Below are 12,273 nucleotides of genomic sequence, written 5' to 3' on the forward strand. Positions count from 1 at the left end.
TACTTAATTTAGCAACATTCTCCATCCGGCAGAGGAGAGAGAGAGCCCCTTGGCGAAGACAGGAGGTTGGCAAAGACAGTTGTTTAATTGTGAGTGTAATTGTGAATTTCCGCTCTCAAAGCGAACCTTATCGCTCTCTCTCTCCACATCTTTCTCTCTCTCTCCTTCACATCTCTCTCTCTCCTTCACATCTCTCTCTCTCCTTCACATCTCTCTCTCTCTCCTTCACATCTCTCTCTCTCCCTCCTTCACATCTCTCTCTCTCCTTCACATCACTCACTCACTCCTTCACATCTCTCTCTCTCCTTCACATCTCTCTCTCTCTCCTTCACATCACTCACTCACTCACTCACTCACTCACTCACTCGCTCTCGCTTCCCACTTTCTCTCATTATTGCTCCTGCTTCCCTGCTGTTTTCCCAGCTCGCTCTCTGAAACCATTAACTTTAGGAGTGTCAGGAGACGGGGTCTAAATTAGCTCAGTGGTGATTGATTGAGTCAGGTGGCTGAGTGAGTGAGTGACAGGGCTCCAGGGAAAAGAGTCACACCAGTTGTAATCCCAGGCTCTACTACGACCGAGCAGATGAGCATTTGAGGCAGATGGGCGAGGCACATACCTCCAGTGTTTTTGAATTTAGTCATACAAAGAGCATGGACTCTGGTGAGGAGCAAATACCATCAACAACACATAGCACCCACATGGTTGTGACTTGGTACAGTACTAAACTCACAATTGTGTGTGTGTGTGTGTGTGTGTGTGTGTGTGTGTGTGTGTGTGTGTGTGTGTGTGTGTGTGTGTGTGTGTGTGTGTGTGTGTACTCACAGTCTTAGGCTCAATGGACTCGGCAGCCTTAGTCATTCCGTCTAGACATTTCCCTACGATAGGCAGCACCTCGCGGTCCACCTCCGCGTACGTCTTCATGGACACACCCACCCTCTCGATCCGCCTCTCCTCCATCTCCTGGAGTTTCTACACACCCCCACAAACACGTCATGTTCAGCACGCATGACAATGCTATTACAAACACCTGCTCACAGTGGCCCTGAAGTTGTCCCACACTACGCTGCTGAGGGGGTAGGACTAAACAGACTGATATATAAAGACATATAGGTCAGAAGACGCTGGGTCAATGCCCCACCAAAAGTTCTGAGCGCAGTGGTTTCAAGAACCTTCCATAGGTCTGAAAATGTACTCTCTGTCTCTCTATTGTTCTCTATCCAGTGATAAGGACTGTGGTTTTAGAGGTGCTCCACGTTTTTCCATTGGCTCTCAGGGAGACATACGAGAATTGAAATACTTTCTTCTTCCACTCGGAGCTACTCTGGACCTGTGTGTGTGTGTGTGTGTGTGTGTGTGTGTGTGTGTGTGTGTGTGTGTGTGTGTGTGTGTGTGTGTGTGTGTGTGTGTGTGATATATTGGGGATGAGAGTGAAGTAATGAATTACATGGAATATATTGGGGATGAGAGTGTAGTAATGAATTACCTGGAATATATTGGGGATGAGAGTGTAGTAATGAATTACCTGGAATATATTGGGGATGAGAGTGTTGTAATGAATTACCTGGAATATATTGGGGATGAGAGTGTAGTAATGCTCGTTCTGTTCCTGGTTGAACTTGGTCAGGAAGTTGGAGTATTCACTCTTACTGTCAGCAGCCATCTGGTGTCTCATCTGAGCCTGCTGCCGTGCCTGAGGAGGACAACAAACACAAACACAAACACACACACACACACACACACACACACACACACACACACACACACACACACACACACACTTAATGAACTTGGTGGCCTCATGACACACACACACACACACACACATACAGAGAGATTACTCACACATACGCACAAGCATAAACGCACACACACTATTACAGGTGCAGGTCTGTGGAGGGAGTAGCAGTAGCGGCAGCAGCCATTGGGGATGAGTGAGAAACACACACATGAACAGGAAAGAACCGTAGGGGCGACAAATACTCCCAACTTAACCAGTTAGAGCTCTAGGGGCGCTATTTCATTTTTGGATAAAAAACGTTCCCGTTTTAAGCGCGATATTTTGTCACGAAAAGATGCTCGACTATGCATATTCTTGACAGTTTTGGAAAGAAAACACTCTGGAGTTTCAGAATCTGCAAAGATTTTGTCTGTAAGTGCCCCAGAACTCATTCTACAGGCGAAACCAAGATGATGCATCACCCAGGAATTAGCAGAATTTCTGAAGCTCTGTTTTCCATTCTCTCCTTATATGGCTGTGATTGCGCAACGAATGAGCCTACACTTTCTGTCGTTCGCCCAAGGTCTTAGCAGCATTGTGACGTATTTGTAGGCATATCATTGGAAGATTGACCATAAGAGACTACATTTTCCAAGTGTCCGCCTGGTGTCCTGCGTCGAATTCGGTGCGCAATTGCCAGCTGCTTCTACTTTACCATTTGATTCAGGGGAGAAAGCATGTGTCCAAGAACGATGTATCAATGAAGAGATATGTGAAAAACACCTTGATGATTGATTCTAAACAACGTTTGCCATGTTTTCAGTCGATATTATGGAGTTAATTTGGAAAAAAGTTCGCGTTTTGAGGACTGAATTTTCGGATTTTTTTTGGTAGCCAAATGTGATGTATAAAACGGAGCTATTTCTAATACACAAGGAATCTTTTTGGAAAAACTGAGCATCTGCTATCTAACTGAGAGTATCCTCATTGAAAACATCAGAAGTTCTTCAAAGGTAAATGATTTTATTTGAAGGCTTTTATGTTTTTGTTAATGTTGCGTGCTGGATGCTAACGCTAATGCTAACGCTAAATGCTAACGCGAAATGCTAACGCTAGCTAGCTACTTTTACACAAATGATTGTTTTCCTATGGTTGAGAAGCATATTTTGAAAATCTGAGATGACAGTGTTGTTTACAAAAGGCTAAGCTTGAGAGATGGCATATTTATTTCATTTCATTTGCGATTTTCATAAATAGTTAACGTTGTGTTATGCTAATGAGCTTGCTGATAGATTTACACAATCCTGGATACAGGGGTTTTTTCATAGCTAAACGTGACGCAGAAAACGGAGCGATTTGTCCTAAACAAATAATCTTTCAGGAAAAACTGAACATTTGCTATCTGAGAGTCTCCTCATTGAAAACATCTGAAGTTCTTCAAAGGTAAATGATTTTATTTGAATGCTTTTCTGTTTTTTTGTGTAAATGTTGCCAGCTGAATGCTAATGCTAAATGCTACGTTAGCCATCAATACTGTTACACAAATGCTTGTTTTGCAATGGTTGAGAAGCATATTTTGAAAATCTGAGATGACAGTGTTGTTAACAAAAGGCTAAGCTTGAGAGCTAGCATATTTATTTCATTTCATTTGCGATTTTCATGAATAGTTAACGTTGCGTTATGGTAATGAGCTTGAGTCTGTATTCACGATCCCGGATCCGGGATGGGGAGATCAGAAAGGTTAACCCTTGAATGGGAGGATTGGAATTCACCACAGACTAAAAAGCTATGTCATGTCATCTGTCATGTTGATTATCATGCCATCTGTCATTGATAAACCACCAACATCGACAAAACAAACATGTCAAGGGACATGGCCAAAGTCTTCTGCATCTCAGAGTCCTAGCAGGAGCATTAGAAGGACAGCGTCCAGTTTCACCCCCCACCCCCCACACACAGAGACAGAGGGACAGACAGGTGGGAGAGGTTTCATCTCCCCATTCCTCCTCCTACACATCTTGGAGGACAGAGACACAGTCTAGCCCAGACTTCTCCACCCACACATTAACCAGAGGTACACACACAGCCAGCTAATGGGGAAGGACACAACCACTTCACTACCACACCTATACAGAAGACCTGTGAATGCGTGTAAGAGAGAGGCAGGTGTGCGGAAGGACAGGCACACACCACCATGGCAACACGACTGATGACAAAACCTCTCAGCCCCTTTCACATCCTGTCGACGCTCTAGGAAGCAAACAGCAGCTAACCTACGTTCCTCTGTGATACACACACACGCCACTCCCACCTCTTCTGTAGAAGACGCTTCAATCTCGAAAACAAAACTGAAAGCTTCAAAGCTATTCCGAGACTGAAATGTCTTACACACATCAATGTACCTTACAGGCGAAAATGTGGTAATGGTAGTGTGAGTGTTTTGGGAAAAGAAGAAAATGGAGATAACTTATAGATGCTTTTGCTTGCATAGTTCCATAAGCCGAGCAAGATGTGGATTCATGTGAACGGTATGAGGATAAAGCAAAGCAGAAGTTTACACACATCGAGTGACTGAGATGTCAATTCTCTGTTCTTACACAGAAAAAAAAGAAAACGGTACAAAGACACCAAAGATAAGTTATTAAAAGGTAAAAATAAAATAAAAACTACAATACAGAGCTATACAGATATACCTGAGAGGACATATGGACATTGTCCAGTACTGGACAGAGTACAGATATAGGACAGTGCTCAATGAGAGTCGGTGTGGTCACTAGCAAGGCTTGAACAGGTGATTGTGTTTTTGGGGGTGACCTGTGTGTTGAGAAACAAGGTCGAGACTCGAGACGGTGTGTGTGTGTTTGTGTGTGTGCGTTCCCACAGATATAAACACATGCTCTGCCCAGTGTGGACCTACCTTGTGGGAACTTCGCTTCAAGGTATGGCAGGAAAATAAATAACAACAACAAAAATACACACAAAAGTGTTAGCCACTTCCTGCTGAACAGGACCCAGTTTAGTCCTAGCAGAGGGGTAAAAAAACGGAAGTAAAAATACTTTAAAGTACTACTTAAGTAGTTTTTTGGGGGTGTCTTTACTTTACTATTTATATTTTTTGACAACTTGAATTTTTACTTCATTACATCCCTAAAGACAATGATGTACTTTTTACTCCATACATTTTCCCTGACACCCAAAAGTATTCATTACATGTTGAATGCTTAGCAAGACATTAAAATGGTCAAATTCATGCACTTATCAAGAGAACATCCCTGGTCATCCCTACTCACCAAACGCAAATGCTTCACTTGTGTTGCGCGAGCGTTTGAGTGTACACCTGGCTCTCCGTAAATTTAAAAAACAAGAAAATGGTGCCGTCTGGTTTGCTTAATTCTTGAAAGGAAAGGAATTTGAAATGATTTATAGTATATAAAGTATATTTTAGCAGTTACATTTACTTTTGATACTTAAGTATATTTTAAAACCAAATACTTAAAAACTTTTACTCAAGTAGTATTTTACTGGGTGACTTTCACTTTTGCTTGAGTCATTTCCTATTTCCTGTCATTTCCTATTATTACTTTTGCTCAAGTATGACAATTGTCAACTTTTTCCACCACTGAGTCATTGCTACATCTCCTCGACCAATGAGGACGAGTTCATCCAGAGAAGGGGGAAGTACGTGGATGATGGGTAAATCAACACAAAGCTGTGCCAGAACAGGGTAACAACATCACGTTAGGGCTACTTTATCACTGGTATTGTTAACCACAGTAGCTAAACAAATACAGAATCACTCTTTTGTTGCTGAGAATTTTTCCTGCAAAGCAGTGTATTGGAGTTTTAAAAAGGCTTCTAAATGTTTGTAATTCCCACTGAAATGTCCATAATTTACAAGTGGTAGGCCTCTATCGTGCCTTTCTAGAGTACTTTACAACTGAGGTGTGAGGGGCACCGAGCAGTAGAACTTATTTTCTACCATCGTCAGTGCTTTCCAACTAAGACTAGGAGTCATAGGCATAGGAGACTCAGTGAAAGTGCGGGATCCACACAGAGCCATACCTGTCTAAATCTAAGCCGTGAAGCAGCCAAACCGTAATTGTGGTATTTTTTTCCCCATCAGTGGAAGACAGGAAGCTGTGAGGTTTGCGCCAGCTGCTTACTAAAACCACAAGAACCCCAGCTCAACAAACTCCAGTCTCTCTGATTATTACCGACCGCTCTGAGATATGGTCCTAACTGAGACTACACAGCCTTGGATTTCCCTAGTCCAAATATATCCCATGTGGAATACTGCTATTATCTTAAACATAGTTAGGAGTGTATTAAGGTTAAGATTTACAATAGTTTCCGCATTATCGAATTCTCTCGGCAGTGCTTGTGATAACATACCACAAGATAAACACATAAAAACACAATCCAACACTGAGTGATCCAACCATCACCATAACTCAAATCAACGTATTCATGGTTGGGGTGGTGACATGTCGTGCCTTCGTAACACTCCCAAGGTCTTCGAAAATGACCGAGGGAGGGAATCGGTCTCTTCAGACAGAGTAGGAGCAAGAACACATGGAGGAGTTTTGGTTTCACACGGCTGAACTGTCTGCCAGGATCATCGAGCAGACCTCTTACGTGGCCTGGGGTAGCCCTTTCCTAAGTCAGTGACCAAAAGCGCCCTCTTTGGCCTCGCGGGTGGAACGTTATTAATATGTTTCGTAAAGAAAAGCTGATGAGAATCCAGTGTTTCTATGTCAAACAGTTTCGTTCTATTTCAGTCTTCAGGGATGTGTATGAAGTGTAATGTTGGGATGCAACCTTAAAACGGAACACATTTCAATCTGACGTGGTACAGGCGCCCTCTCCTTTCTAAACCCATAAGCACGTGTGTGAGATGTGCACCTTTTGTTTCAGAGTAGATTTGTTCAAGGATAACAAGAATCGCTCTGTGTGTGATAGAAAGTGATGGATTTGGTACACGACTTTGTACTAGTGATCTCAGCGTGTTTGCAATGCTGTGTCCATGATGATATTATGTGCCAGTGTGAGAGAGAGAGTTGAGGAACACAGGTCACGTTAAAATAGTAAGGCACCATTCCACCCCAGCTCTCCGATTCCCAGACCGAAACAGAAAGACACACATTTTCCCCATCTGACACTATGATCAGAGCGATAGCGGGCCGCTTATGGTCTGCCACGACAACAGCAACGAGACAAAGGCTGAGTAACTGTTGGAAAGAAGACGGCACAGAGTAAAAGAGCAGATGCCGGGAAATTATGTCACAAAAATAATAAAAAGGAAGGGAAAAATTGAAAATGAACTTCCCAAAGTCAGCTTGGTGTATTATAAAAGAGGAAATGAAAGCGTTATCGATTTCTGCGTTTTATTTTTCTCCATGTCTTCGGAAGAGAAAGCGAATCGGAGAATGTTAAAGGAGGAGAGTGAGGTCAGAGTCAAAAACACCCATGCAACAGATACTATGTACGAATAATGTAGGAACTGTTAACACTGCTGCAGTGTTCCGTTAGATAAAAAAACACACAACTGGAGAACACAGCAATGTGTGTACTGTGTGTGGGGGTAGAGTGTGAGTACTTACAGACTCGTGCTTATCTATGACTGGGCCTGTTTACCACAAGTGGAATGTTAATGTATCAGACAATCCACTGGCAATGATAAGCTCTACATACAAGACTCCCAAGAGCTATGTTGCCTTCCCTTACCATAACATTATATATAGAGTGTCACCAATTTTACGTTGACTAACATCAATCTTCACATGCAGTAAAAACATCCATGTTATTACTAAAGACTTGTTGGTTTCTCATAACCAAGCAGGGAATTACTTGAGAGATCATTTCCAAAAACATAGGGGACTCATACACAGTGCCACTCTTGTTTCCCAGACTTGGTTATGTGGTCTGTTTTTGTTGTTGAGGGAGAATCAGGGCTGATATTGTATCTCAGTTCAGTTCCTGTCAGTCCAGTTCTGTACAGTGCTGCTCTGGTCCGAGCCAATGGTCTGAGCCCACCCATTGTGGCTGTTTGGCTGTGAGTCAGTCTCAGTGGGGACATAGAGGCTTCTTGTTCAGGCCTGTATTAGCATCATAATCGGATCTGAGCCATGTCAGCTCTGAGCTCTGAGCCTGGGTCGCTGCTGGGCGGACTGCTGATGAAGCAACACGCCGGGATGCTGGCGGTGGTGACCCATGATGCCTTGCAGCATGGCATGGCGTGGGCGGCACTGTGTGGGTTAAAGGCAAGGACGTCAGAGGCTATCCCGATTCCCGACCGATGATTCGGGACACATGAGGTGGCATCGACACAAGGCCCCAAAAGCTTTTTTATAAAAAGGCCACAATTGAGGTGACTGGTGAGATTGGCCAGGGAGAGCAGAAACACAGATAAACAGACAACACATTCACACGACTCAAATACTACTTTTCCCAGCACGCATGGATGGAGGCTTGGATAGAGACAACAATGTACACGCACACACACAAACACACACACAACCCCCCCTCCCTCAACCCACACAAGGACACAAAGCTGGTTGTGCTGCCAAGCGACACGGTAGACAGGCAGGCCACAGTGACTGGCTACTCTGCTTCTGGCCTGGCCAGCAGTGATAATGGGGACTCAGTCAGTTCTGCTATCAGCCATGGTGAGAAGTGGGAGATCACTGTCATTGTGCTGCTGCTGACTGAGAGAGACAGTGCCAGCCTGTACAGAAAGCCCTGCAGCGAAACAAACTGTTACTGATGCCTCACCCTCATGGGGTGGGTGAGAGAGGGAGAGAGGGAGAGAGAGAGCAAGAGAGAGGGAGAGAGGGGGGGGCGTGGTACAGTACAAAGAGAGGGATTGGTCGGGTGTAGAGCAGGAGAGCAGTGAGCATCTGCATTTGTTTGGTTAGTGTTAAGCAGGAGAGTTTGTGATTGGTTGGTTTTAAGCAGGAGAGTCTGTGATTGGTTTGTGGTAAGCGGGAGAGCAGTGACAGAACATACCTTCTCCACGTCTGCCTTCGTCACATTGATGTCGGCGTCCATTCTCTCAAAGTACTGCTGCGCCCTGTCCGCCTCTTTACAGTCCCTCTCGAACCGCCGTTTACTCTGAGGGGAGAAGTCACACAGTTCATTTAGATGTCACTCATACATATTATGGTCTAGATAAGCTCACTAATATAACATTACCTCAGTCGGTGCAATATATCTACTGTAGTATATTATATTCACTCATATACAGTATGGCCTAGACATGCTCACTAATAATATAGGCTAATATACATTTGCCCTTTGGAAACTTGGGAGAATGGAGAGGGATTTGACGTCACACAGAGTGGACGTCATATAGTTGCAAATGAGACATTGTGTGCCATAGACGTCAGTTATCCTACATTGGACATGCGGCTTCTGACACAGCCAGAGGCTCTCTCTCTCAAAGTCAAGTCTGTCTGAAGATTAAATAAATGTTCATGGTGGCCGTTTGTGCGCAAAACCATCCCTTCTTCCATCCCTTGCTCTGAACAATTAGTGTTTGTTCTGTGAGGGTGCACTCTGATCCCTGCCTAGCTGCTCCAAGCACAATGGGGACATTGAGGACAGAGAGCGGGAGGAGAGCTGCCATGTTCTCTCTCTCTATATACAGTATATTTTTTCCTCTCTCTATGTTTTCTCCCTCTTTCTCTCCCTCACTCCTTCTCTCTCCATCTGTTTTCCTCTCTCTGTTTTCTCTCTCTTCCTCTCACTCCCTCAAAGGACAACCACACCGTGATAGGGAATGCCCTGCACAGGCTATAAAAAAAAAATCACAGGGATAGGCTCTTCTTTACAGAGAAAACAAACACATAGACACTCCTTCCACTCCTTTCTTCCACGCCTTCATTTTGTTGGCCTCTCCTGCTTCACGACTTGAGATCAGCTTGGAGAGAACCCTTTATTCTAGGCTTGTCCAGGAAAAATGCTTCAGGAATGCACAATACTTGCTGCAGTGTCCTTGAAACTCTACTCAACACAGCTGTTCTGAGATCAGAGGTTCTCGATAACAAAGCGTCCGTGTTTCTGAGAACCTCAGTCGGACCTGTTAACCTGTTAATGAGGGAATATCTTAATCTGCTTCCATGCATTCTGACCAGTCTCTGGCAGTGCATTTAACAAGGCTAATGGTCAAATGTTATTATAAATGAAACCTTTGATACAAATCTACTTGTCCAGGAAGCATAGGGCACCACACAATTTCCCCACCTGCACTTCACTTCTCAATCTGATCTAATCTCAATCTCAATCTGAGATGCAGTTATGACCGTTGATAAACTTTGAGCTCTGCCGTTCTAGTCTCGACACTCTTTCTCATTCCCAATAAAAGGGCCATTGTTTCGGTTTAGTTTCTCATTGGGATGGAATGGCTTCGGGAGGAAGGCTGTATTACGGCTGTATTTTATGAGTATACTCCTGTGTAAATTCCTGCCTAGTGATTTTTATTCAACAGTTCAATACCCACTAAACTTGACTAGCTGCCATTCTCACTGCCAGGTAATGGGCTTCAATATTTCCACCTACCATACTGCAATGTAGCAACTGCATGCACACTATGACTACTGCGATGTCATAACTGTAGTAGTACTCTGACTATAATACTCTAGTCGGTAATACTACACTGCACACAGTACTCACCGACTCCAGCTGTTTCCACGAGCATTCAATGTGTTGCTGTGCTTTACGTCCATCATGGAAATGCTGAGAGAAAGAGAGAGCGAGAGAGCGAGAGAGAGAGAGAGAGAGAGAGAGAGAGAGAGAGAGAGAGAGAGAGAGAGAGAGAGAGAGAGAGAGAGAGAGAGAGAGAGAGAGAGAGAGAGAGAGAGAGAGAGAGAGAGAGAGAGAGAGAGAGAGAGAGAGAGATTATTATTATTATTATTACAATGTCTGCTTATAAATCATATCTACACGGGCAGTGGATCAAGAAATCAAGGGAGGGGGGTAAAGACATAGAGGGAGAGAAACGCAGAGTTTGCCCTTGATGAAAGAGAAGGAAGGTAGATGAAATGAGGGGTGGTTGACGTTTCTGTCAGGACGCATGCCGTGAAACACCAGGAGATTCTCATTACAACATCCAACATAATGTTACTTTAAAAATGAAAAAATGCAGAACAAAACAGAAGCTGGTTGGTAAATTAGAGCAGTGTTTCCCAACCACCGGTCCTCCAGTACACCCAACAGTACACATTTTGTATTGTAACCATGGACAACAAGCACACCTGATTCAACTTGTCAACCAATCATCAAGCCCTCAATGAGTTGAACGAGGTGTGTTTGTCTGGGAGTACTCGAGGACCCGGGCAGGGAAACAACGGGGATTAGAGTGTTGCACTGCAGAGTCACATGCTCTGACACTAGTGACATATTACAGGTAGGTGAGAGCAAGCTACTGATGATTACCATGCCTGGGGATAGGACACCCATCTTCATCCCCCCCCCCCCCCCCCCCCCCCAATGTAACACGGGTGGCCAGAGCCCAGAGGACCAGAAAACAATTAGGCTGTACTGAGGCATGACCATGGACGGTGTGTATGGCTCTATGTTTGTGTGTGTGTGTGTGTATGTATGTGTGTGTGTCTGTGTGTGTGAGAGAGAGAGAGAGAGAGAGAGAGAGAGAGAGAGAGAGAGAGAGAGAGAGAGAGAGAGAGAGAGAGAGAGAGAGAAACAGAAACAGAGGAAGAGGAATTTAGAGAGGGGGGGAGAGAAAGAGAGCGAGAGAGAAAAGAAAGAGAAATGGAGGGGGAAAAGGAAAGATAGTGAGAGAGAAAATGTTGGCATAGACAGGAAAGACAGGGAGATATAAAAGGGCAGCAGGAAAGGACATAGACATACCCAGACAAACACAGATAGAGATTGATACAGAGAGAGATATTCTAAGATGGCTGCCAGTGCCAGCCTTGCCAAGCGTGGCATATTGCGCACGGAGGACATGGCAGCTGTTGGTCTGGGCACGCTCAGTAAACACGCTGGGTGTTTTTCTAACAGGCCCCATTTGGCCTCCCCCCTCCAGGGAAAGAATGAGAGAAGGAGATGACTGAGACCACACGTGGCCAAAAGACAGAGCACGTTTCTCTGCAGCCATCTTAGTGGAAAAAAATGTATACTGGTATACACAAAAGCGAGTACTTCTTCTCTGGATTGTCATTGAACATGTTAAAAAGAGAGACTAAAAAACGGACATAAAAATCTGCGTTATCAGTTATAAAGGTCTAATAATATATCGCTCCTGAAGCAGTTGAAACCAACAACGAATGAAAGAGAGCTTTACCCAGCAGGCACCAGTCTGTGCTGGTCTCAGCCTCAGTAGCTGTGTTGAATATCTACCCCAGGCATTCAATAAAGGACACAGGCTATTACACAGAATGAAAATCCCAGCGATTGTATTTCAGTGACGTGTCAGTGCTTCTAATCTAAATGGCCTCTGCCAGTAACTCTTGTACTCAGCACACGCGCACACACACACACACACACACACACACACACACACACACACACACACATACACACACACACACACACGTCG

General features: G+C 44.3%; 1 protein-coding gene across 29 annotated transcripts in view; it reads right to left on the reverse strand.

Moving 5' to 3' along the window:
* LOC110509593 (formin-binding protein 1) overlaps positions 1-12,273 on the reverse strand; it is a 102,170-nt gene that overhangs the window by 23,970 nt on the left and 65,927 nt on the right. For all 29 annotated transcript variants that reach the window (XM_036967611.1, XM_036967620.1, XM_036967619.1 and 26 more), the window contains exons 5-8: positions 10,389-10,451; positions 8,724-8,828; positions 1,563-1,691; positions 824-970 (exon numbers count right to left, since the gene is read on the reverse strand). In XM_036967611.1, coding sequence (XP_036823506.1) covers positions 824-970; positions 1,563-1,691; positions 8,724-8,828; positions 10,389-10,451 — 444 coding nt within the window. The remainder of the gene's footprint in view (positions 1-823; positions 971-1,562; positions 1,692-8,723; positions 8,829-10,388; positions 10,452-12,273) is intronic.

This window comes from Oncorhynchus mykiss, chromosome Y, assembly GCF_013265735.2.
Source record: "Oncorhynchus mykiss isolate Arlee chromosome Y, USDA_OmykA_1.1, whole genome shotgun sequence".
Taxonomy (NCBI): Eukaryota; Metazoa; Chordata; class Actinopteri; order Salmoniformes; family Salmonidae; genus Oncorhynchus; species Oncorhynchus mykiss.